The sequence below is a fragment of the Macaca mulatta genome, chromosome 4 (genome assembly GCF_049350105.2).
Source record: "Macaca mulatta isolate MMU2019108-1 chromosome 4, T2T-MMU8v2.0, whole genome shotgun sequence".
Classification (NCBI taxonomy): domain Eukaryota; kingdom Metazoa; phylum Chordata; class Mammalia; order Primates; family Cercopithecidae; genus Macaca; species Macaca mulatta.
Window position 1 is genome coordinate 135,563,562 of NC_133409.1, and position 27,893 is coordinate 135,591,454.

The 27,893-nt window shown below is 36.8% G+C and overlaps 1 protein-coding gene across 3 annotated transcripts in view; it reads left to right on the top strand.

Moving 5' to 3' along the window:
- The window catches only part of CYP39A1 (cytochrome P450 family 39 subfamily A member 1), a 105,591-nt gene that overhangs the window by 24,448 nt on the left and 53,250 nt on the right, over window positions 1-27,893 (top strand). For all 3 annotated transcript variants that reach the window (XM_001102611.5, XM_077998605.1, NM_001194870.3), the window contains 1 exon segment: window positions 1,856-1,946. In XM_001102611.5, the coding sequence (XP_001102611.3) occupies window positions 1,856-1,946 (91 nt within the window).

Consider the following 27,893-nt stretch of genomic DNA (forward strand, 5'->3'; position numbering starts at 1 on the left):
AAAAAAAAAAAAAGTAACAGCCATTTGTAGTTTAGCTAAATTCCTTGTGTTTGTCATTTAAAAAGTAGTATCCAATTTTATTGAATCTCTAAAACTATATTTAGGCACATACAACTATGAACATCTCTTTCGCGTGACTGAAAATCTAAGTGATATGGCTTGGCTCTGTGTACCCACCTACATTTCATCTTGAATTGTAATCCCCACATGTAAACGGAGGGACCTGGTGGGAGGTGATTGGATAATGGGGGCAGTTTTCCCCATGTTGTCCTTGTGCTAGTGAGTGAGTTCTCACAATATCTTATTCTTTAAAAGTGTTTGACCGTTTTCCCCACCCGCTTCTTCTGCCATCATGTAAGATGTGCCTTGCTTCCCATTTGCCTTCTGCCATGATTGTAAGTTTCCTGAGACCTCCCCAGCCATGCAGAACTGTGAGTCAGTTAAACCTCTTTTGTTTACAAATTACCCAGTCTCAGGGAATTCTTTATAAAGCAGTGTGAAAGCCGACTAATACACTATGTATTGTCACTATTTTTATCCCCAACATGAACTCTGACTCTTCAAGTAAGATGAAGTGAGTATGGAGTAGTTATTAACTGAATTCAATAATTCAGCACTTTTATCTGGCAAGATAGTTCTCTGAGCATCTGTTTTATCATCTGTAAAAATGAACTAGATAATCTCTAGGATAAATCTTTCTTAATCTGTATAATACTCCTGAAAGAGGGTCTCTGAATTGAGGACCCTTGTTTCCCCTATTCACCTTGTTTATGTAAACAGTACCATATTTAGCCTTGCACTATCAATTTGAAGTTACAAAGGGAAAAATAATGAACAGTATTGAATTTGGCTTATTTGAGCACTTCTTTTCAGACAATTGCTCTTCCTCTTTTGACCACAGAGGGGAGTATTGGTATTACTTAAAGGTACATAATGTTCCCTCACAAAAGAGACAGACTAAGTTTAGTCAAAGTATTGCCTGATTCATTTCAGGACCAATTTTCCTAGATGAAATCTCTTTCATAATAAATGTATTTAGAAAAAAATGAAAGTGAAACCCAAACTTCTTTGGATGATTTTATACAGGATTTCTTTATTACGTAACCTAAGAATAGAAGCAAAACTATCTACCTGAGGAGGAAGTTAATTTTTAAGATGTAAAACAGTATGATTTTATCTTGTAATACCATAATGAGGAAAGATATGAAATTAGTTTGAGTGGCCAAGAGAGAAAATGTGCAAATATACTATAGAGCATTCAAGCATGAAAGGACTCTTAAATTTTTTTTTCTTTTATTTACTAATTCAGAGCCAAAAAAGGATTCTGTTTTTGACATTGAGTACTCTCATACTTTAGTTTATGGAATGGTTTCCTGCTATGTTTTCCTGGGCTTATTTAAAACTACTATGTTTCACTTGCAGAATATAAAATTTGCTAATTCACTTGTATTCTAAGGAAATTAAATTTTAAGAAATGTTTTCATTTTGGATTAATATTCTTAAATGTCATAACTAGTTGCTTCTGAAATTTTATAATATTTTATGTTACTCATTAGTAAAAATAACAACTTTTCTCATTTTTTAGTGAAGATAGATGTTTGATCTATTTAAATTATATAGTGAAATTATAGTGACAGAATAAAAATTTAAATCTAAATCTGGCTTCTTGGAGATAGATTACATATCTCTTATTCATAATATCTAGTTGTTTTCAAAATATGCTTTCTACTAATGTGCTCTTAAGGTTAATTTAAACATCATCCTTTTTTAAAAAAATGTGTATGGCTAATACTAACTATGCCTTTGTTCACCTTCAAATAAGTTTATATTTTTGACATATGTTTTTCTTTTTAAGGTTGCATTTTGGACACTTGCATACGTCCTTTCTCATCCTGATATCCACAAGGCTGTTATGGAAGGCATCTCTTCTGTGTTTGGCACAGCAGGTACTAAACCTGAATTAAATTATATAGAAAGACACAGCTAATAATGCATGTTTGTCACACACTATTGGCAACGCTAAATACTTATAATTTTATAAAAATTCAACATAATACAAAATTCAACATAATTTGTTATATATCAGGATATAAATTGATCAGGTAGAATCCTAGAATTTAATTACTTCAAGCATTTTTGTGCAACACCTTCATTTTCCAGATGATGAAATCAGTGCTATAGAGATTGTGATTTGCCTAATTTCCTTACTTAAATATATATACACCTGTTTGTTCTTCTAATCTCTTGGCTCCTCACCTCAATTGAATGAATGTCCGCAGTTTTCAAGTTCGGGATTTTTCAGATTTTATAAAAGTAATACGGGTATATTCCATATATTACATAAGAGCCCTAATGGGAGTGTAGAGGTCAGGTAAGGCTTGCTACCAAAGAATTATTAAAAGACAACAAACAAAGAACAAGTAAACAAAAAACCAAAAAACCCCTTACAGTTGTTAGAAATTTGAGGATTTAGGAACTGCAGATAGGGATTGTTGCCTTGAACTCTTTAGTTCAGATGTCAGTTTTAAAAAGCAAAAATAAGCTTGAATAGAGAGTACTCAACTACTTGTTTATTCAGCATAATTTGACCTATCTGGGGAGCTGATTTTTTTAAACTTCTTAATATGTCATGTTATGTATCCTGATACAAAAAGAAAGAAATGATAGGGTTTGCTTGGAAGAAAACAATATAATATTAGGGCAAAAGGTGTGAGGCCAGTTAGTGGTTTTCCCTCTCCCTTCCATGATTACTGAAAATATTTTATTTAAAGTTTTTTTTTTTTTTTTGGATTTCTTGTTATTGAGTTAAACCAAAAAGCAAACTGGTTTGGCAAGCATGAATATCTAAGTAATATTGTCTGAGCCTTGAGTATGCATCTGCAGATTCTAGACCTTATAGAAATGGTGAGCATTAGTATCATTGAATGCCAACAATGCTAGCAGGTTAGATTCTGGAAAGACACTAATGAATATAAGAGAAGACAACTGGCTTTTATGCAGCTTGCATCTACAAAGCGAATAGAAAGGCACATGCCCACATGTCTACAAATGGAAAAAGGCAATGCACTCTTGATTGTCACATAGTCTCCTTTATCATTTCCTTACTAGAGTCTTTTCCTGACTTAGGGTCCTCCAAATTTGTGGTATTTAGGAAATAAAAGGGTAGAGAGGGGATGATGGGGATAATGTGGGGATCCTCACTGACCCAAAGGCCACAACAGAAGTGTAACATTAATCTAAATTTCTACAAGGCTTGATTCTGGAACTCTTGAATCCAGTTCTAGTGGAGAAAGATAAAACCTTTTTTCTTTTTCTATGTTCCTGATTATTTAAAAAACCCATTGTTCTCTTCTGACATAAAAAATACTCCTTTGAATAGTACTGCCAGTGTAACAGCTACATTATATCAATGCTTTCAGTCTATAAGATACTACTGCAGACTTGAAAACTATTTATAAAATACATCAAACTTTTTTTTTGTTAGCCATACTTATACAGAAGATATTCAATCAATCTATACATAAGATCTAGTAGCAGCTCAGGAATTTAAATGTTGTGAGAGGAGTCCATAGATCTTTGGAGGCTGATATCAAGGAAGATACCCATGTGTTCATACAAAGGATTCTGTCAAGGAAAGAACATTAAAGTACATTGTATTAGTCAGGATTCTCCAGAGAAATGGAACCAATAGGATGTAAATAGATACATAGATAGAGAATGCTCAAAAGACATTTATTATAAAAAATTGGTTGAGCTGACTATGGAGGCTGAGAAGTCCCATGTTGTGCTGTTGATGCAGGCGCTCAGTGGATTGGATGATGCACACTTACATTAGGCAGGGCAGCCTACTTTACTGAGCCCACGAATTCAAATACTCATCTGTCATCCAGAAACACCCTCACAGGCACACCCAGAATAATGGTTAATCTGTATACCCCATGGCCAGTCAAGTTGACATATAGAATTAACCATCATCTCATCTGTTGAGTTTTGTTTCTCTGGAGAACCCTAAGTAAATTTACCTATCCATGTATGGGAAGGCAGTCTGCCCTACCCAGTCTACTGATTGAAATGCTAATATCAACCAGTAATACCCTCACAGACACACCCAGAAATAATGTTTAGCCAAATATCTGGGCACCCCCTGATCCAGTCAAGTTACACTTACAATTAATCATCACAGGCATGGGACAAGAATCTGACTCAGTACAGCAGTTTTTCCATTCTATGCTCATGTCTACTGCAAGATCACCATTTCCTTCTTGGGGATGTCTTTTGTGAATTTCCAGTGTTGTATCTCTGTGGCCTCAATACTCACTTCTAGGAACTTTGCCCAATTTTGTAATAAAACACATCTCAGGGTAAAAACTACTATTGAATACTTGGGAAAGGAAAGGATCAGACTCATACCACTTTTCTAAAGGCAGTTGGTTCTTGAACGACCTTGATAGCTGCCTTTCAGCCTACTCTTGTGTTCTCTATTTGTTTACTTTAAAATGAAAACTTCTTTAGGGCTCCTTTGTGAAGATGCTTGCTTAGCCCCAATTATTTTGGGTGGTGCTTTTCATGATTCTACTTCCTCTAACTAATGTTGTACACCTTCTATCTAAGTCTGTATTATCTGCCTAAGTCTTTATTATCTTCCTAAGTCTTCGTTATCTGCTTCTTTCTTTTCTTGTTTTCCAACTGTGTTTTTATATTCCAATCGCACACTTTTAATTCAATTTAATTTTTAGAGACAGGGTCTCACTTTGTCACCTGGAGTGCAGTGGAATGATCATAGCTCACTACAGCCTCGAGCTCCTGGGCTCAAGTGATCCTCCTGCCACAGCCTCCTGTGTAGCTAGGACCACAGGTGTGTGCCAGCATATCTGGCTTCATTTTTTTTTTTAATGGGACATTGGGACAGAGGAAGGTAGAAGTGTGTTCTCAGATTGTCATCTTGAGCTATAAGTTTGTGTGCATGTAATATGCATCAACTTATAAATAAAATTACATATATATAATTATATATAATTCACCCTTTCAAAGTGTAAAAGTTAGTATCTTTTAGTATATTTATAAGATGCCAACCATCAACACTATCTAGTCCCAGAACATTTTTATCACCTTCAAAAGAAACCCCATACCCATTAGGAGTCACTTTCGATTTCCTATTTCTAGCTTCTGATGACCACTAATTTACTTATTGTCCTGACACATTTGCCTTTTGTGGACAGTTCATATAAATGGAAACATACGATATGTGGTCCTTTGTGTCTGGCTTCTTTCACCTAGTGTACTGTTTTATATTATAATGTTTTACATTAACTGATTTTCAGGTCTTGAAGCATCCATGCATTTCTGGAATAAATCCTGCTTATCTTGATGTATAATTTTCTTTACATGTTGCTGGATTCAGTTTGCTAGTATTTTCTGTGAAGAATTTTGAAGTATTTTTTGAATAATCTATGTTAATAAGGAATATTGACTTATAATTTTCTTAAAATAACTTTGTCTGGTTTTGGTATCAAGATAATTCTAGCTTTAGAGAGTGAATTTGGAAGTATTTCTTCTTCTTCTAATTTTTGGAAGAGTTTATGAAAGATTGATGTTATTTCTTCTTTAAACATATGGTAGAATTCACCAATGAAGTGATCTGGTCCTAAGATTTTCTTTTTGAGAAGTTTTTTGATTAATTCAGTCTTTCTACTTGTTACTGGCCTATTTAGATTATCTATTTCTTCTTGAGTCAGTTTTATAGTTTATGTCTTTTTAGGAATATGTCCATTTCATCCAGATTATCTAATTTGTTGGTGTAAAATTTTTCATACTATTCCCCACAATCCGTTTTATTCTGTAAGAGCACTAGAAAACCAAGTATTTCATTCCTAATTTTAATTTGGGTCCTGTTTTACTTTCTTGGTCATTGTGGCTACATATTTGTCAATTTTGTTTGCAAAGAACTAACTTTTTAATTCTGTTTATTTTAACTTGATTTTATTTTTCCTAGTGATTTTTGTATTTAATTTAATTTTGTTCGAATCTTTACAATTTCTCTATTGATATTCTCTATTTAGTTCTTTAGAAATGATTTCTTTAGTTCTTTGAACATCATGAAAATATCTGATTTAAAGTCTTTATTAAGTCCAGCAACTGAGTTTTTTCAGGGACCCTTTCTGTTGATTCCTTTTTTGCTCTGTGAATAATCTGTTTAGACAGTCTTCTACTTATAGTGGTTCAACTCTTAATTTTTTGACTTCATGATTGTGTGAAAGGGATACACATTCAACACTGTATTTTCTTTTTCATATCTTATTTCAGGTTTCTTATTGTATGCCTTGTAATTCTTTGTTGAAAACTGGACATTTTACATAATAGAATGTAACAACTTTGGAAATTAGATTCTTCCCTTTCCTCAGAGTTTGTTGTTGTTGCTGTTTATCGTTTTTGTTATTTGTCTGATTGTTTAGTGACTTTTCTTAACTAATTCTGTAATGTTTGCATTCTTTGTCACATATGGCCACAGAAGTCTCTGCTTCATTGTTTAGTGATCAGGTATCAACTAGATAGATTTTTCTTTACATCAGTAATTTAGAAGTCTCCCATTCTTTGCTAAGGGGCTACGTGTGCATGTTGGGGCATGCCTTCAACACTCAGCCAAGCAGTTGACAACTCTGCCTTAGCTTTCACTTTCTACCTGTGCAGAGCCTCAAGGATGGGTGTACGTGAGAGCGTGTGGCCTCTCATGTCTTTCCTGAGCATAAGTATAGCCCTGGGCAAATGGATGCCCTTCTAGATTCCTGGGAATGCATTGGACCTCTGCAAAGCCACTGTGAACAACTCATTCCCTAGCCTTGCATTTTCATCCTGTTGGTTTGCCTATTGTTTGTCCAACAGTGTTCTACTGACTCAGACAGTTGCAAAGTTAAACAGTTGTCTTTAAAGATTTTAAACCAACAACCCTGGAGGAAAGCCTTTTCATACTGAGTGAACTCCAACTCAGGTCAAATAAAGACAGTCTTGCAAGTAAGGTCTAGGAAACTGCCAAACTTGTTGAATAATGGGAATACTCTACTAATGAGGTTTAGAAGAAGTTCCAACCTTGTTCTGCCCTATCTAGTGAGTGCTGGGGTGTTGGTTTTCACTGTGAATGCAGACTGCTGGCTTTTAAGTCTTCTATGCAGATGTAGAGAGGGGGATGAGAATAGGGCAGGTTAAAATGACATTAAGTTTGATGTTCTTATCAAGATTCAACTGTTTTTTTCTTGAATAGACATTTTTGAATTGCTGCAAAACTGTGGTTAATCTGTAGAATTCTAAAAAACTTGGTTCTTAGAATTTTTTTACCAAATTTCTTACTGCTTTTAAGGAGGGAACTTTAGGAGTTCCTTGCTCTGCCATTTTTGCTGACATCACCCTGAACTATAAGTTTTAAAATTTCTTTAGAAAACCTCCCAGGCTTATGTGGATTAACCCTTAATTTATCCATTATTTTACTAGGCCCTCAAACATATTTTTTGAGTGTTCACCATGTGAAGGCATTGTGTGAAGTACCAGAGCTATGAAGATGAGTAAAGTATGGTCCATGCTTTTTATAAAAATTGAAAGCAGGTTTGGAAGTATCTAGAAGATATTAGGAGAGAAAAAGGAATATTTACATTGTTTCTTTGGAGACATGTACCTGCTGATAAATTCAGTAAGACTCCTGTGCCGGGAACTCTTTCCCTTACTAATCTTTCAGTCAGCTTGAATGTCACCTCTTCAGATAGATATTTTAGTCTTACCCCACCTAAAGTCACTTTCCCCAACTCTGCCCTGGGTGATTCTCTGACTTGTCTCACTCTATATTTCCTTAAAAGTACGACAAGTTAGAGAATCATTAACTTTTTTTTTTATTATTATACTTTAAGTTCTAGGGTACATGTGCCCAGCATGCAGGTTTGTTACATCGGGATACATGTGCCATGTTGGTGTGCTGCACCCATTAACTCATCATTTACATTGGGTATATCTCCTAATGCTATCCCTCCCCACTCCCCTCACCCCACAACAGGCCCCAGTGTTTGGTGTTCCCCACCCTGTGTCCGAGTGTTCTCATTGTTCAATTCACACCTATGAGTGAGAACATGCGGTGTTTGGTTTTCTGTTCTTGTGACTAACTTTTAAAAATATTTTTTTATTTGTGTATTTATGTATTTACCCCACCAGAATGCAATCTCTCCAACAACAGAAACTAAACATAGTTGGTCTTTGTAGTACCTAGTTGCTTAGAACTTAAAAATTATTCAGCAACTATTTTCTGAATGAGTTTAATGAACAAATGTAAGAATATATGGCTAGTTTTAAGAGATAAGTGTCTTGGTCTAGCCTCTATTTGCAGCTTTATCAACCATCCCATTTGACATTTTATATGAAATGAATGTTTTATATAAGGACTTTTTGACAGTTTTCTGCACTTAATTTTGAGTTAGCAGAACCCTATTGTATGATGGTCAGTCAGTTGGGGGCCACAAAAGGAGCTAGATCCTTTATTAGGGTTTCCCACAGGAAAGGCAGAGAAGGGACAAGTCAACAGGTTAGCATTAGCTAATTTGAATAATCCCCAGGGGCTCTAAACTGTAGAGTGGTCTCTGGTGGCCTGGTATCTGGACCTGATATGACTAAGGCAGAGGAATATTGCTTCTTGGGTTATCTGGGCCAGATAGAGGAGGTATAGTTCTAGATTGGTTAATTTGCATGTCAGAGGCATGCTCCAGGCTGAATTTTGTGCCAACTGGAAGAACTAGCTTGTCCGAAGAGGGAGAGGAGCAGTCTGTCCCCAGCCAGGAAGGTTTTCTGTTTCTTTTAAAGATATTATACATTTAAGAAATATTATAAAAAATTTACACACCCACACAAATCATAATATACAGAAAATTTTAAAAAATGTATAACACACCTAGTGCCAGCCAATATCTTATCAGTACTTTGAGACACTGAGTAATTTCAGCCCCAGTAATCCATGTGAATGGTAAATAATGTTAACTTTTCTCTAGAGTTTTGATCTCTGTAAAGCATTTTTTTTTTCTTTTTTCTTTTTTTTTTGCCTATGGTTTTATTTTGTCCCTTGGTTTTGGGTAAAACATATATTACCAAATCATTGATGATCTAATAAAGAATAATTTTGCTTTGTTTTCAAATTTTGGGGTATAGTTCCTAGAAATTAGTCATTTGGTTTTAAATTTTGGTTGATAAGTTACTACACATTATTTCAATTGCCTGTCATAACCTCATAATGTAGTGTGGACCCTAGAGTCAGACTGCCTGAATTGAAATCCAGGTGGAGACACTTATTAATGGTGTATCTTTACTCAAGTTACCAAGTTCTTTAAGACTTTTTCCTCTTTGGGAAGATGGTTAATAATAATCCTCATCTCGTGAAGTTATTAGAAGGATATAGCAAATGTAAATTAGATAGATAGCACAGTACCTGGCAAATCGTAATTGCTTTGTAAATCTTAGCTATGACCAAAGCTGATACAACTGTATCAGTTATATGAAATTTTATAATCCTCCCATATCATGAAATTAGTAACTTATAACTTTGAGTTTTTCTACTTCCAAATATTAGTATTGTTTCTTGAAATAAGATCGTTTTCTTAAATGTTTACAGCCACAAATAAATTACTTTCATATGAATTGGCCACACTTCTGACGGTGCCAAAATGCAGCAGAAATATAGCCTGAGACTATGTATGTCTAATATTGCCCTATAAGATAGGAGTAATAGAAACAGTAATAGTTAATACTCAGTACTAATTAAGTAGCAGGCCCTATTTTAAGTGCTTTCCTTGTTGACTTATTTAATCCTTGAATCATCCCTCCTAAGCATCATTATTTGCCCTATTTTATGCATGAGGAAAGTGAAACCCCAATTAGATAACTTACCTAAGACCATACAGCTAGCAAATGGTGGGGCGTGATTTGAGTCTAGTTTGTTTGGCATGAAAGTTGACAATACAAATCAGCAAATCTCCTTGTTTCAAAATTGTACTTGGAATCCCTGAATTATGATGCTTCAATCCAATTTCCAGCTTTATTCTGCTCCAAGTTGCTTCCACATTAATCTTCCTAAAGGATAGCTCTGGATGTATGCTACATGTATACTCAGAAAATGTTCCTGGAGTAACATTCATACCCCTAAGCCTGATACCCGTGGCCATGATGGTAGGTTTGACCCACCTTTGCATGCAGAATCACAATCTAACCAAGGAAGACTTTGGAATACCCACTAAAAACACTCTGCATTTCCTTTCTGCTATATGTTAACATTTATAACACTGAATATGATTTAATTCTAATATATTTATAAAACTTTACACATAAGTAAACTTATAGATTAGAGAAAAACATTTTCTAAGCCATTCGCCTCATTTTTGATTCAGAAAATATGACTACCATATTTATAACCCAGTTGTTTTCCAAAACAATATGATGTGTCTGCCAAGACAATAAAATTACCCAGAGATATGAAGGGCCACTTAACCAGGGCACTTTAACCAGAGGTTTATGTAGACAATCATCTTTACTTGTTGTGTACCTATACCTTCTTCTGACCAAGGCCACCTGGACATGTAGATCCCAACCCGCCTAATTACCTCTAATGTTTTGTTCCATTAATCAATCGCCAATCTCTTGGTGGGTTCAACTTCTCTTTCTCCACTGGCTCTTTTCTCTCGATGCGTCAGATTCTGATACTCAGTGCACACATCCAGTGGCCTCATAGCTCACTCAGAATGAAATCTAAAGCCTTCAAATGGCCTCAGAGACTGTCATCTGATTCCTGTCTAACTCAGCGACCTCATCTCTGCCTTTTTCTCCTTGTTTATTTTACCCCAATCACACCCATTCATTTATTAATTCAGCAAATATTTGTTGAGCTCCCATTATATGCCAGGAACTGCTTTAGGAATTTGGGATATATGAACAAAGTAAATATTACTTTTTTCTTGGTGCTTACATTCTGGTAGAGGAGACAGGCAATTAACAATAAATGCAATGCATAAGTAAACTCTAAAAGTAAAAATATTAAAAGGTGATAAATATATGTTAAAAGATAACAGAGGCTGGGCATGATGGCCCATGCCTATAATCCCAGAGCTTTGGGATTGCTTGAGGTCAGGAATTCAAGGCCATCCTGGGTAATATAGTGAGACTCCATCTCTTAAAAAAAAATTCTTAGCTGGGTATGGTGGCATGCACCTGTGGTTCTAGCTACTCAGGAGGCTGAGGTGGGAGGATGGACCTGAGCCCAGGAATTCAAAGTTGCAGTGAGCTAAGTTTGCGCCACTGCACTCCAGTCTGGGCAACAGAGCAAGACAAAGAAACGAAGGAAGGAAAAGGAAGGGAAGGGAAGGGAAGGGAAGGGAAAGAGGGAGGGAGGGAAGGAAGGATAAAGAGAAAGGAAGGAAGGAAGGAAGGAAGGAAGAAAGGAAGGAAGGAAGGAAGGAAGGAAGGATGGATGGAAGGAAGGAAGGAAGGAAGGAAGGAAGGAAGGAAGGAAGGAAGGAAGGAAAAAGAAAAAAAGACAGAAGAGGAAAAGAGGGAGGGAGCGGAGAGGGAGGGAAAGGCTAGAGAAAATCATGAATGCCAGGGATGGGGGAAGGTGGGAAGGTGGTATTATAGTATTAAATAGAATCAGTGTAAGCCCTAATTGGCAAAGTGAGATTTGAGCAAGGACTTTAAGGTGTTAAGAGTTAGACAAGCAAATATCTAGAGGAAGAGCTGACTGGGGTCAGAGACAGCAGATGTGACCTCACTGTGGGCTCACAAAACCCTTTGAGATCACCATCATGATGGCATTTCTGTTGGAAGATGTTTGTCCTTTTTTTTTTTTTTAATTCCAGAGAAGAATGTGAGCATATTTCTAAAAAATGGTTAATATTAGGTTGGAAGAAGAGATTCAGGAAAAAGCTTTTGTCACATTATTCAAAGCAAAATTTGATTGAACTATCAATGTGTGGATTTTTAAATTAAAAAAGAGGATGAGCATTTGGTTTTGATTCAGAAAATATGACTACCGTTCAGAAAATATGACACCAGCACACAGGTGTTCTAGTTAATGATTGCACTGTTTTAAAAAACTGTCAATGCTTTAGACAAGTTTGAAGTATCATGAGAAAGGTGGGGAGATATCATTGTACTTAGTCTGCTTTTATGGAGTCTTTAAGCAAGGGGTCACTAGCCTGAGAATAGGCAAGGAGTGTATTTGTATATATACACACAGACATATGCATATATAAATATATATTATATTTATACAAAGATATATAGTTATAGTTATAAAATGTATTTATATTTATAAAAATATGTTTATAATGATATAATAAGAGTATATTTTATACTCATGTATATATTATTTACAAACACACATATTGATACGTATCCATTTTTGGCTACACAAAATCTGATCTCTGTGTTTCAACAGAAACTTGCCTACCATAGTGGTGCAGAAAAATGCTAGATTTTTGTTTTCCTTGCTTCCCTTGAAACTAGGATATTACCATGAAAATAAGACTTTGCCAGTCAGATCTACCAACCCCAGACTTCGAATCAAGAGTTACCGAAATAAAAAAATGGAGACTAAAAAATTTTTCCTGGAAGCAACTGCAGGTTTTGCAGGATGACGTTTCTGGGGGCACAGTGTCATTCAGTATCCTGTGCCAGTGGCCACAGTGCACTTGACATCAGTGTCAGTGTCATACTTGCCAGACCAGGTCTGCGGCCTGATTTAGAGCAAGATTCCTGGCTATGCACCCTTCAAGCCTGGTTGTCCAGCCCTCCTAAAAGTTATGTAAACTACTTAATATACTTTTAATAAATTATCATTATTTTACTAAATCAGCTGGATTTAGGTTCTGCTGCTTCCCTCTAACAGATCTTGCTGATAAAATATAGAAAGTGTATATTTTACAGAATGTCCAATATGGAGAATAAAGTAGAAGTGACAAAGTCAGCTATCAGGAAAAGTGAATGGAACCAAAGGAGAAAATGAGCATACTCTTCTATGGTGGTATAAGGGGTAAGATGAAGAAGAAAAGACACATCTATCCAGATTTTCTGCTGTGATCAATGGGCAGTGCACTTTTTGCATTGGAAACATCTGTAGGAAGCAGAAAGTCAGGTGAAAAGGGAAGTGTGAAAGCCATGAACCTAGCAGGTTCTTGTGTGATGGAAACTAGGAAGGACTAGGGATACACTTCCATGACACCTCTCCTCTTTATATGTCCTCTCTAAATATGGTAAATCAAATTACTTGGCTGGTGCAAAAGTAATTGTGGTTTTTTGCCATAACTTTATTTACCATATTTAGAGAGGATGTATAAAGAGGAGAAGATGTAATGGCTTCCATCACCACTGAGATATTTCTTCCTCCTGTAGGGTTTTATGTATTCTCAATATGGTGAATATTGTTGTATCCACAGAGCTGAAGAATAAAGTTATCTATCTTTTTGCTTTGACATTAAGCTATATAGTGTCACAGATTCAATTTTATTTAAATACTTATGTTTTAATTTGTTTAAGGAGGATTTCATCAGCCTACCATTATGGTTTACTCTTCTATTTTATTAAAATATAATTTTATTTAAATATTTAGAGTACATATTTAGATGTGGTTTTTTTTTTTTTTGCTTCTTTGTGTTTTGTTTTTTTCAAAATAACTACTAAAGTAATACCAGATCATAAAAGATTAATTGACAGTGTAAGTACTCACACTTAAGGGTAACTGACCTAAAGCAGTCAAAGGCATTAATGTTTAGCTCCTGTGTAGGCTGTTTTATAAAGTAATTTTCATTTCTAATTCAGGACTCCCACATGAGAATCTGCCCATCAACAGAGGCTCATTCTTTCTTTAAAAAAAGCAAACAAATAAAAATGTGCCTGAATTTTTTTCACTAGTTGCATTTGACCTTTCCACCTATGCTTTTTAACATAGGATAGCATACCCATGCACCCTTTTTATTTTATTTTGTTTTTGCTGATCAGTTTTACTTTGCCTTTATCTAAGCGATAAATTAATAAGCATTTTCTGTTAATTTACAAGGGACCAGATTAATTAATAGAAATGCACCTGCATAGAAATGATTCCTATCTTAAATAAAAGTCATGATTTATGCATCATAAAAGGCACATACAGAATTTTCATTGGATTAGAGGGTTAGCAGTTGGATTCATGAATTTAAATCTTGTCACTCACTAATTGTGTGATTGTTGATGAAAAAGAAACCTTACTCAGAGTCAATCAACAGTGGTTTTTGGTACCATTGTGTTTTGATTTAGCAGCAATCCTGACTAGGGATATACCAACACTGTGGGATGTCCAGGGTCTGTTACCTGGTGACATTGACTCAGGTGGCTACACATTACTCGCTGATGAGGAAAGTGTCTAAAGTGAAAAATGAGACTCAGATTCCACAGTGATATTCTAGATAAACTCCGTATTGTCTGCTTTATTTTAATTAGTTGATTAGTTTTACTTTATTGCATTTAAGCATTTGTATTCTTGAAATCTTATATATTGTCATTGTCATGAAACCCATATTATAACTTGTATGCAGCTTCCCTTCACTTGGATGTGTCTCAGTACCATCTTGCCAACCAATAACAACCTTCTTGGAGGCTTCCATCATGGCGTATTGTAGATCTGAGTCCCTTCAGTTAACTTAAGCTCACTCTCACTACCCAACTCCAACCTGCCAGGGCCCAATGGCTGATGGCCAAAGTTGTGTCTGTGACAGATTCTTGGCCTCTTGCGCGATGCATTGCCCAAAATAATGAAGAAAGAGATCAAGGAACAGAGCCAAGGACACTCCAGTGGAATTATGAACAGAAGGAGGTTATTTTGTTTTTAAAAATTATCTCCATTCCCACTAGTAGCCTGACACTATGAACCTAACACAGAGATTTTGGAGGCTATAGCTTATCATGCAGGAAATTTCTCACATAACCTCATTTACCTTTGCTAGGCTAGTTTTTAAAATCCAAGAATGGACCCAGGAATAGTAGATTATGGAGGAGTTTCTTACAAACTACTTCTCATTTGTCAACCTTGAAGACCACATATAGATTACTTAAGAAAGTATTTATAAATGCAAGGAAGTTCATTTGAAACTATTCCTTGTACCCCAAACATATAATTTGGCTATCTTCTTATTCCCTTGGTCTTGAAGATCAGGATGATGTCATTTTGGAACTCATAACTTGTGATTTTCCAGTCCAGTAACCTAGCCATAATGACTAGGGTGAGACTTGCATGTCTAATACCTGGCCCAGGAGAGATTTCTCAGGAAGCTTTATTTCTTCCACTGTTTTCTACCTTTAATACCCGAAGTGGGTCTTGTAATACCCTAGCTCAAGAGCTTTTGTGTGAAGTCACTCTCTCCTTTTTTATTGCTTAGCTTCAGTGGCTGAAAGAGATGCCTCTGATATCTGTAGATTATTTGATATCCCTGTTCATATTTATAAGCTTGGAGACAGGTTCTACTCTGGTGCCTCTCATTTTAAATCTTTCACTATCATATTCCAGGGCAGCACTGTTGATCTGCTTTATTTATTCTCTACATTTTTTCATTTAGACACAATTCTTTCTTCAGAGCTTTCTGTTGGTGAATTTTTCAAGCATTTGGATAGTGTTTTTTTTTTCTTCTTCTTCTTTTGGAAATACTAAGGTAAAAACTCTTAAAGTCAGGCTGACATCTCTCCAGGGAACATAAACCAAAAATTTGGACTCAGACTCAGTACACTAACTTTATACATAAGGGTATTTCTAGATCAAAATTTATTTTACATATTATTATCTACCCACTGTTATCTTCTTTAGGCAATATTCTCTCCCTTTTATTTATCATGTATTGGACTGTATCCTTTTTTCCTTGAAAAAAAATCATGATTATGAGGCATGCTCCATTTTTGTCTTCTAGTAATTAGAGAAGATGATAATCTCTTTTTTAAAATATGAGAGAAGCACTTCTTAAAATAACACCAAATATTGTTTTTCAGAAGAGAGTCCTAGGTGGTTGACTTGGTATAGTGGCATTGAACTTCTTTTGACATGATGGAGTGGGATATGGGACATTTAATATGTGCATATATTGACGGAAGAAAGAGTTGGGAGGGTCAGCCTGTCAATTCTCCTTATCTTCCATTGGATGTAATAACCTGTTCTCAGAAACGTTGCAGTCAGTCCTTCATATCTTTCTCAATCCATTGTTATCACTGCCTTTTTCAGACTTTGCCTATTGTTATAAATGTCAGACGGAAGCAGCTGAGCAGGATCTACCTCCAAAAGGTTATTGCTTGTAATTTTTCAATAGGAATATGTGTCTTTGATAATAAAATCTTATCCTAAATCCTTTTCATGCCAAAGGCCATATCCATCCTTATAAAAGTGAGAACTAGAGCTGAAGGCCAGAAATGACTGAGATGCTTGGAAGAAGCTGGTGGCTGGAGGAGGAGAGTAGAAAGACATGTGGTTTGCCAGGCTACTGCTACAATCCCTAAGGCCCCAGTGCTCATATTCCCAGAGTCCATGGACAATCTCTAGGCTTTTTATCTTCTTTCCCCAGCCTGTATTCACCACAGATGCTTTAAGCTGCTATTTAAGCCTTCCTTCTCATGTTACATCTCTCCTTCCTATTCATTTAACTGGTATTTCTCTTGCATAAGGAAATCAGACTGGGGCAGGACCTATATGGAGGAAACTATATGATTTTTTAAAAATATATATGTTTAAAACAATCTACATAAAGAAAAAGGCACATCACATTCCTGGATGGGAAGATGTAATCTGAAAATACTAACACTTTTCAGATGACTGTACATATAATTGTAATGAGAATTCTATTTTTGGTGGGGGGGGGTGTAGTTAGCTAAATGATTTAAAACTATATAGAAAAATAACTGTGATTATAAACAACAATTATTAGAAATGTGATCAGGTGCAGTGGCTCACACCTGTAATCCCAGCACTTTGGGAGGCTGAGATGGGAGGATGGCTTGAGGTCAGGAGTTTGAGACCAGCCTGGGCAACATGGTGAGATTGTCTCTATGAAACTTAAAAAAAAGTTTAGCCGGGTGTGGTGGCGTGCATCTGCAGTCCCAGCTACTTGATGCTGAGGTGGGAGGATCGCTTGAACCCAGGAGTTCGAGGCTGCAGTGATTTATGATAGCGCCACTGCACTCCAGCCTGGGCAACAGAGTGAGACCCCATCTCTTCATATACATGAAATGTAAATTAGTAAGGCCAGATTCACCCTAATTAAGGCCAGATTTTAGTAAGATATTATAGCTGATTATAAAACTGCTATAACAAAAGAGTACACAATTGGCACAGGAAAAACAATTGATCTACATAACCCTTGTGTATCTTTTACCAATAAAAATCAACTTTATAATCTTTTCTTTCAAAACTAAAAGAAAACTGTGGGAAAATAGTTTTTTAAAAAATTGTTTCACATTGTTGAGACAAAAGTTCCCAAATGATCTACATTTGGAAAGAATTAATATTCTAGAAACCTGCACCCAATGGAGAGAATCTATAAAGAATTTGCGGGGACTACAGTGAGCAAAAAGACATTTAACTTCACAGCTACCATCAAGATCTTTCATCTGCTGTCATCCTCTCTTCCTTGAATTTTCTATAATTTGACTTATTATCTTTCCCATAGATATTTTATCTCACACAACATGTATAATAATAAACGTCTACAATTACAAAAGAGGTAAAAGTTTTGTAAGAAACAACAAACCCAAATAGTATATCATTTTTCTCTGTTAAAGCAATATTTGGAAGGTAATGTAGAATATTGATGTTTATGTTGAATTTTTGAAGGGTCTCTCAGCACGGTAAGCTTACAAGTTGCTTGGAATGATAGCACAAGCCTTGTGTGTTAAAGAAGGCTGGAATAGCTTATATTTTACACATGTGTCCTCAGCTCCACAGCTTCCCTGTGTGGACCTCCTTCTGTTTTTCCTTTCTTCATTTTCAAGAGGTTTCTGCGAGCTCTCTAAATGAGGCAACAAGACATAACTAATCTCCAGGGACTCATTCTACTCTTTTCAAAAAAGATTAATCATTTTTTTTTTTTTGGATGTTAGGAAAATCACATTTACTGATTTTAGGTACCCAATAGATTTCTAATCTATATTTTCAGGTGACATAAATCCAGAGTCACCCCTTACTATGTGCAAGAGGATCTGTATACTCTCCAAGAGGGAGAAAAAGGCAAGGAGGCGGTGAGGGGGAAAAAAGAGGAGGAGGGAGGACTGGAGGATTGGAAGACTGTCAGCTGCATTAAAAAATAATAATAATAACTGCTGGGTGCTAGGGTTAAAAGCTGGGTGATGAAATAATCTATACAACAAATCCCTGCACATGAGTTTACCTATATAAGAAACCTGCACATGTACCCTCAAACCTAAAATCAAAATTATTTTAAAAGCCCAACTCTCCTACACAAAGCAAACCCCTGTTTTATTCCCCAGACCTCACTCCTTAGTGACCTCTCCATCCCACCCTCCCTTCTTTTTTTTTTTTTTTTTTTTTGAGACGGAGTCTCACTCTGCCGCCCAGGCTGGAGTGCAGTGGCCGGATCTCAGCTCACTGCAAGCTCCGCCTTCCGGGTTCACGCCATTCTCCTGCCTCAGCCTCCCGAGTAGCTGGGACTACAGGCACCCGCCACCTCGCCCGGCTAGTTTTTTGTATTTTTTTTTTTTTTTTTTTTGAGACGGAGTCTCACGCTGTTGCCCAGGCTGGAGTGCAGTGGCGCGATCTCGGCTCACTGCAAGCTCCGCCTCCCGGGTTCCCGCCATTCTCCTGCCTCAGCCTCCTGAGTGGCTGGGACTACAGGCGCCCGCCACCGCGCCCGGCTAATTTTTTGTATTTTTAGTAGAGACGGGGTTTCACCCTGTTAGCCAGGATGGTCTCGATCTCCTGACCTCGTGATCCGCCCGTCTCGGCCTCCCAACCACCCTCCCTTCTTAAAAGAAAAGGAACCCCTCCCTTTTCCGAAACACTTTTGAAACTTCTTTATTCTTTTCACATCTGCTCTATAAATCCACTTAAACCTAATTTCTCCCCAGTTAAAGTGATTTGGTTATGTTCTGCTCTGTGTCCACTGATCACTACTAGGGGTGTGATCTGGTGAGTCCCACTACCTGGGGAAGGTGCAGCCTGAAGCACCATCAGCCACGTTAGGGAAAGTCTGTATATTTATTGTGCTGCAAAACTTAAGTGCCTCATCATTTGTTCCTTGCTTTATCCATCTTAGTTCTATGAACCTGTATATTCATGAATTATGTGATAATGTCTTCTCTTTCTAAGGCTGTTGCTCTGTTTCTCAGTTCTGGAATAATTCTAGGCATTTCTTTCACTCTTAGCCCTCAGGAATAAAGGGAAATTAGATAGGGAAAAGGGCATCAGGTTCTTTATAAAAAGTTTAAAATTGATTTTTGTTTTTGTTTTTGTTTTTGAGACAGAGTCTCGCTCTGTCGCCCAGGCTGGAGTGCAGTGGCGCGATCTCAGCTCACTGCAAGCTCGGCCTCCCAGGTTCACGCCATTCTCCTGCCTCAGCCTCCCGAGTAGCTGGGACAACAGGTGCTACCATCACGCCCGGCTAATTTTTTTTGTATTTTTAGTAGAGATGGGGTTTCACCGTGTTAGCCAGAATGGTCTGAATCTCCTGACCTCATGATCTGCCCGCCTCGGCCTCCCAAAGTGCTGGGATTACAGGCGTGAACCACCGCGCCCAGCCCTAAAACTGGTTTTTCTATTCAGTAATCAAAGGTCAGTTTCACAGTATTTCTTTTCAAAATTAAAAGAATAATTGTACAAAAGGGTTTATGTTTTCTCCATTTAGGAGACAAGTCAGACAAATACTCGTCTCACTAAAAATTCCCACAAATCTATAACCAGCCCATTCTCACTCTCTATAAATAACTGTTATAAAGCCTGTTGTAGGCGGGGTGCGATGGCTCACGCCTATAATCCCAAGACTTTGTGAGGCCGAGGTGGGTGGATCTCCTGAGGTCAGGAGTTCGAGATCAGCCCGGCCAATATAGTGAAACCCTGTCTCTACTAAAAATACAAAAATTAGCCTGGCGTGGTAGCAGGTGCCTGTAATGCCAGCTACTTGGGAGGCTGAGGCAGGCGAATCACTTGAACCCAGGAGACAGAGGTTGCAATGAGTCAAGATTGTGCCACTGCACTCTAGCCTGGGCAACAAGAGTGAGACTCTGTCTCAAAATAAATAAATAAATAAACTAAATAAATAAAACCTATTGTGAATGGTATTATCTACTTCAGATATCCCCTCAATAAGAGTGAATATATATTTTATTAAAAAGTAGATATATAATTTTTAAAAATGGAATTGCTGAACATTACTTTTATTGAAGTTTTAAAAATCCCTGAAATGAAGAGAAGGATGTAAGGGTCTCTTTTTTCCCACTCTGGAATACTGACTACTGTACATTTTTATTTATTCTTTCTCTTTAGCTTTGTCTCTGTTCTCTAAAAATTGATTTGGTAGGATCTTATCTGGAGGTCTCTGGTTGAGAAAATAAGCCAGAAATCTGAACAGTTTTCTGCCCTTATTTTTCTCACAGGAATTGTTGTCATTGCTTCATTATTTTTGCGTAGAAGTCATAGAAATGCTATATATTTTCCAAAACTATTACATAATTTTCTGAAATGACAGTATAAACACTAATTTTTTATTATTTGGCTTTTACTTTTTGAAGAAATTACTATTGTAAAATTTGAAGAGCAGACTTATTGACCAAATGTTGATAGGACTTATTGCTGAAGGTTATTGGATCGGTTTGTTTGTTTTTCATCTATTATCTCATGTATGTTTATTCCAAGTTCATTCTCCTTCATGCGCACTATGATCTTTTGCACACACTTCAACTTTACATATTTTAAACAAGCTGTTCGGTGAATATGGAAAGGCAGCCTCTGCGAAGGAGAACTTACTCATGACACAGAGGAGTAAACAGAACTGAGAATTCATGCTTTCAAAAGTAATGAAAGAGGTGGTGGACTGTGTTGGGGTTGCACTCTAAATCTTCGAAGGATTTTATTATTTGCATTTGTTCATCTTTCTATGTGTCTCTTTGCCAGGAGACAACTGATTTTCATTCTTGGAGAAACACTGGGGCTTCCTCAGTATTCAACCCCACTTTGCAATCCCACCTTCTGATTCAGTCTCCTTGAAATTATATTTCCAAAGGTCTGAATGACTTAGTAAATGCCAACCACTCCCATTCTTTTCTCTCAAAACATGGATTATTTTCCCAAAGTTATTAGTTAAATTTTTAATGAATATTACTTCAGAGCTATAGAAACATTTATTTATTTACTTACTATGTCTGTATGTATGCATATGCGTGTGTGTGTGCATGTGTGTGTGTGTGTGTAGGGAGAAGGGGCTTGAAATATTAAGGAGCCAGAGGAGCCATCTCTCAAAGAAGGACATCCTTTAGTGATTGTGTTTAACTCATGTTCTTTCTTTTTCCTAAGCCCAAGAAATTTTTATGATTAATTTTGGAATTTAAGTTAACTTGTTTTCTGAGTCCAACCCATCCTTCCAGGCTTAGTTGAAATTTCAGCCTTAAGTGAGAAGAGACACTTTAATCCTCTTCTATGAAACTTATAGATATTTATATCCAGGTATTTTTGTGTGTGTGTTCTTGTTTCCAGGATCCTTTAAGGCAGTGGCTGTGTGCTTCTCATTTCCTTCTCCTCTTTGAGGAAGCAATGTGGCGTAGTAGCAAGGGTGAAGGCTTTCATTATAGACAGACATAGGTTTGAAGGCTGCTCTGATACTTTCAAGCTTGTCTCCTTGAACATTTAAACCTCTCTGAGGCTCAGTTAGCTGGCAGATATCTATGAGGAATAACTGAAGTGATCCAAAAATTTGTGACATTAGATGGGCAATAAATTAGTTTTATTTCCTTCCTATCTCTTATAGCACCTGTGCTTAGGCTAGCACATAACAGATATGGAGCAAACTTATATTGAGTGAATCAATGACTAAAGTAATAGAATTTCAATTTGTTATAATTATTAACAAATATAACTTATAGGAATGTGTTATAATACATCATTCATTATGAGTATATAATCCTAAAACTATATATAATATTTCATAAACATTTTTTGCTATTTCTGAATGCAAGAATCATCATTTCTTTTACTTGATTTTCAACATTCTAAGGTTTGCTTTAACCATGTTTGTGCCAATTTTAATCCAGATCACTCATAGTTTCTTTACTGGTCTGCTGTCTGTACTGGTCCCTTCAGCTGTCTGACTGTAGCCCTTTTCATGATTACCTTGGCATTCTTCCAAGTGAAGCCTTCTAATTTTAGAATCACGATGCTGGAAGAACAAATCACAGATGTGCATTGAAATATGCACAGTATGGGTACAGAGCTGTTTCTAAGAGTCATAGTAAAAAGATCTTTTACACTAAAGAATCATTCGAAAACATAGTGTATTTCCTTTTCTTTTTCTTTGTATGGTCCAAGAATGCTACTTTGTTTTTCTCATATGACACTGAGATTTGAGAAACAAAAATATTTCATCAAAATATTTATTTTCCAAGTGTAGGCTACATCTGTAATACATTTATAGATCATAATTTTAAATATTTTCAATTCAAAACAAGCTTCCATTTCTGTATTATGTAATATAAAATGTTTTTACCCTTTTTAATTTAATAAGAGTACTTTATCCAAAAATGTTTTTTCTGAAGGAGGTCAGAAACTTCACCATTACTGGAGTCCCAACTTTTCCAATACCAGAAGTATGCAATATGTAGGTCACTGTGGAGTCTCTTGGAGTCTCACAGATCCAGTTTCAAACACAAACTGACTGTTAGTTGCCACCTACTCTTGGTCAAGTAGAAAGATACTTCTTTTCTGCATCCTATATGCAGTAAAATAAAATAGAAAAAAGTAGAGGAATTGTTTGATTGATTTGTCCAGTGTAGATGCTCTAAATAGATTTTGAGAGAAAACAAATTTTTGAAAAGTAAAATTTAGAATTTAAATTGTAAGCTACTGCTAATTTATTTAAAATGTCCATTTGTGAAGGGCCCTGGCTTGCTGGAACCAGCTTGGTTTTTAAAATAAAGGTAAATTGTTTGGGCCCCATCTCATGTTTCTAATTATCTTTGGAGGGAGAAATAGGAGAGGAGGCAAGAGGTAGAGGCTTGTGTTTTTTCTAGCCTTCTCTTGATTCCTAGTTCCTGCATTTGCTGATTTTGCAATTTCTAAACTCTTTTTTTTTTTTTTTTTTGAGACGGAGTCTTGCTCTGTCACCCAGGCTGGAGTGCAGTGGCTAGATCTCAGCTCACTGCAAGCTCCGCCTCCCGGGTTTACGCCATTCTCCTGCCTCAGCCTCCCGGGTAGCTGGTACTACAGGCGCCCGCCACCTCGCCCGGCTATTTTTTTGTATTTTTTAGTAGAGACGGGGTTTCACCGTGTTAGCCGGGATCGTCTCTCGATCTCCTGACCTCGTGATCCGCCCATCTCGGCCTCCCAAAGTGCTGGGATTACAGGCTTGAGCCACCGCGCCCGGCCACAATTTCTAAACTCTTTCCCTTCTGCATGTCTGCCACTTTTCTGCATTGCATTGCCTCACTGGACATCCTCCAGCTCTTTATTTCCCAATGTGTTAAGTTAATGTTAGCTGATTTTATTAAAATATTAAAAATATGGGACAAGGAAAGTAAAAATTACACTGCAGTCAGAAACAACTTAAAATTTAAAGTCCTATCTGCCAAAGAATTTTCCTTGACATTCTACTAGGTTATCAGTGACCTATCATTGAAGCTGGGCCCTCTCTGTTCTTGGACATCCCCAGCTTTGTCTTCCTTACCTTGCACACTGGAAGCCCCAGTTGCCTTTCACTTCCTGTGCAAAGCCACTCACTTTCCCTTTGTCTCACCATAGACATTCAGGGGTTCTAACACAGGGCTTCATCTTCTCATATATACTGCTAGGCAGTGGTTTCCTTGCTTTCTTTTTCTCCAGGACATTCTAGAACAAGCTTGTCCAACCCGAGGTCCACAGGCCACATGCGACCCAGAATGGCTTTGAATGCGGCCCAACACAAACTCGTAAACTGTCTTAAAACATTATGAGACTTATGCATGGACCATTTTTTTTTTTTTTTTAAAGCTCGTCAACTATTGTTAGTGTTAATGTATTTTATGTGTGACCCAGTGCAATTCTTCCTCTTCCAATGTGGCTCAGGGAAGCCAAAAGATTTGTTACCTATATTCTAGAAGAATTTTATATCCCCTCACAGATTTTTAAATTGATGTCTAATAGTTGCTATCTTATGTTTAAGTAATTGCAAAGGATATCATTCCTGGTATATTTTCTATGTGTTCTTTGTCTATTTAAAATACACATCAAAAGTTGCAGATTTATTATAGTTCACTCAGTTATGAAAAACGAGTGCCATATAACCTAATTCTCAAAGCCAGTTCTTATTACCAAACTAATCATCCAATCCTATTTATCTTCTAACAGAAAAGGTCTGACTTCATTCTTTCAGATCAAATAAACATGTTAACATGTGTTGCTGTGATACTCATCTCACTTTTGAATTCTGATTCTGAGATCATCAGGTGGACAAACATGGTTTGTAAGCAAGGACTAGTGGACAAATAGATGAAAGAAGGCATATCTGCTTTTGGTATTTCTTTCCTGTGCCTGTTTTACTTTGCTCTCAAGGGCTTTTCCCTTAGGTTCCATGCGTTATCTAATTGCCCTTTTGTTTGGCACCCAAGAGAGGCTTCTACCTCAGGGAAAAAGCACTATAGTAAAAATCAGGATGGCTGAGAGACAAGATATTCCATAGTAAAGTCAGGAAAAGGTGATTGTATTGGGGAGGTGGGAAAAGAGAACTGAACCAGTCTTTTCTTCAACAGATCAGTTTTAGTAAAGAATGAATATGGAAGTTGAGTATCAGGGAATTGATTTCCTTACCATTATTTGCTGTCATGTGCCCTCTGCGTATGTGAATATAATTCGAAGATGATTATAATGTATTCTAAACGAAGACATTTTCCTTGTAAAATATAGACTACTTCTCAGGGAAAGAAATTTTCCTTGTAAAATACAGACTACCTCTTAGGGAAAGCATATTGTAAAATAAGCATATTTTACAGGGTTATCCAGATACTATGCTAGACATTGTATACTTGACTTGGTTATATAAATGATATGTACAGTGAAGACTACATAGAATTTATAGTTTTGTAAAATTCAAGTACTGGAATAAAATCTGGACTTCTAAGCAATAGGAAATACAATGAGGAGCAAACCGGTAGCTTTGTCCCCTTGATGCCCCTTAGGCAGGGACAAACTTTTTCTATATAAGACAGAGAGTAACTATATAGGCTTTATGGAACAGAAGGTCTCTGTCACCACTCTGCTATTGTAGTGCAAAAACAGCCATAGACGTGTAAACAAATGGGTAAACCAAAAAGTATCTGAGACAGGTCTCAATAAATTTAGAGGTTTATTTTGCCAAGGTTAAGGATGTGCCCAGGAAAAAGGAATGCAAAACCACAGGGACATTTGTGAATCCTGCTTTTTCCAAAGAGAGTTTGGGGACTTCCATATTTAAAAGAGAAAGAACAGACAGGGGGGGAAAGAGGAAGGGGGAAAAAAAAGGAAGGAGGGTAGATAAAAGGGGCAAGCGATTGCATTCTTTTGGGTCTTTGATGAGTGTTCACTGAATCCACATTTTATATGTGAAAGAGGGGGTACAGGAGTAGTCAATTGTGTATTCATCTAGCCCACAGTAAATGGTCACTTGATATAAATAAACATAGAGTAGTTACCTGTGGAGACCTCTGGCCTTCCATCTGGCCTTATCTGTAGCTATTTGCTCAGGAACAAAAGGAAAGGCAGTTCCAGCTTAATGTTTTTCCCTTTGGCATAGTGAATTTGTGGTCCTGAGATTTTATTTTTCTTTCACATTTCCAATAAAACTTTATTTACAAAATCAAGCAGTGAGCTGGATTTGGTCTGTTGGCCAAAATTTGCCAACCCATACCCATTGTTATGGCTGCATACGGGGAGAAGGAGAATAGGGTTCAATATATGCGGCTGCATGTAAGCTCCGGACTTTTGTAGCTGTAAAAATGATATAATTTTGAATCATTTCTGAAATCCTGGACAAATAAAAATTCAATTATAATTGATCCTCACATTATTTAGTTTTATTGTTCAGAAGAAGAAATAAGGCTTTTTTCCCCCATTTTATATTTTGATGCTAATAAGAGCTAGTGGCTTTCAGTGTCATATTCAGTCAGGATTTCTGATTTAAATCATAATTTTTACCCACTAAATATATTTACCTACATTTTATAAAATAGAAAAGATAACTTAAAAATTGGCAATAATAACTGCTTTAAGCCTAATAATAATAATATCTATAATATTATTATTAAGAATATTTAACATTATCTAATAATAAAATCCAAGGATGATATCTAATAATAATATCTAATAATTAAATCTAATAATAAAATTCATATATCTATCTGATAATAAAATCCAAGGATGTCTTCTACCTCTTTAAATTCAGCACTGTGGTTCTTTTATTTATTTATTTATTTTGAGACAGAGTTTTGCTCTTGTTGCCCAGGCTGGGGTGCAGTGGTGCAATCTCGACTCACTACAACCTCCACCTCCTGGGTTCAAGTGATTCTCCTGCCTCAGTCTCCCGGGTAGCTGGGATTACAGGCATGTGCCACCACATGTGCTACCACGTCCAGCTAATTTTGTATTTTTAGTAAAGATGGGGTTTCTCCGTGTTGGTCAGACTGGTCTTGAACTCCTGACTTCAGGTGACCCACCTGCCTCGGCCTCCCAAAGTGCTGGGATTACAGGCATGAGCTACCGCGCCCAGTCCAGCACTGTGGTTCTTAAAGTGTGGTACCTGGACCAGGAGCATAAGTATCACCTGGGAATTTTCCAGAAATGCAAATTCTTGGGCCCCACATCCAACCTATTGAGTCAGAAACTTTCGGGTCCCTGCAATCTGTGTTTTCACAAGCCTACCACGTGATGCTGACGCATGCTTAAGATTTGAGAACCACTGCTCTAGTATATATCAGGTTTTTACTAAATCTTTTTTACTTAAAGATTTTTACTTTCTCCCTCAGAAACATCTTTCAAATTTGACTTCTCTACATACCTCCTATTGCTGTTACACAAATTGAAAGCTTCCTAATTAACCTCACCTTCCACCGTTTTAGACATGCATTCATTTATCCATCCATCCATCCATTCATTTATTCAATAAAACTATATAGAGTACCTACTGTATGCTGGACACTGTGTTAGATACTGGATGTACATCGAAGAATAGATCTAACACATTTCTGAAATACATGTAATCACATCCTATTTGGGGGATCCCAGGTTATTTTATGTATTAATTGGACCTATAAGGGAAAAAAATGACATAATAGTGATTAGGGAGATGTTAGTTGGGGTGGTCAGGAAAGAGTTTTCTGCAGAGGAGAAATTTTAGCTGAGAGCTAAAAGGTGAAAGGGATCCAGCCTTTCAAACAGTTGGAAAAGGCAGAGGAAATAATAATAGTAAGTAACCTGAGGCCGGGCATGGTGGCTCACGCCAGTAATCCCAACACTTTGGGAGGCCGAGGTGGGCAGATCACCTGCGGTCAGGAGTTGGAGACTAGCCTGGCCAAAATGGTGAAACCCTGTCTCTAAATAATAATAATAATAATAATAACAACAACAACAACAGGTAACCTGAGATTTTGCCACATGCCAATTATAGTTGTAAGTGCTTTACACATATTAACGTTTTTAATCCTGACAG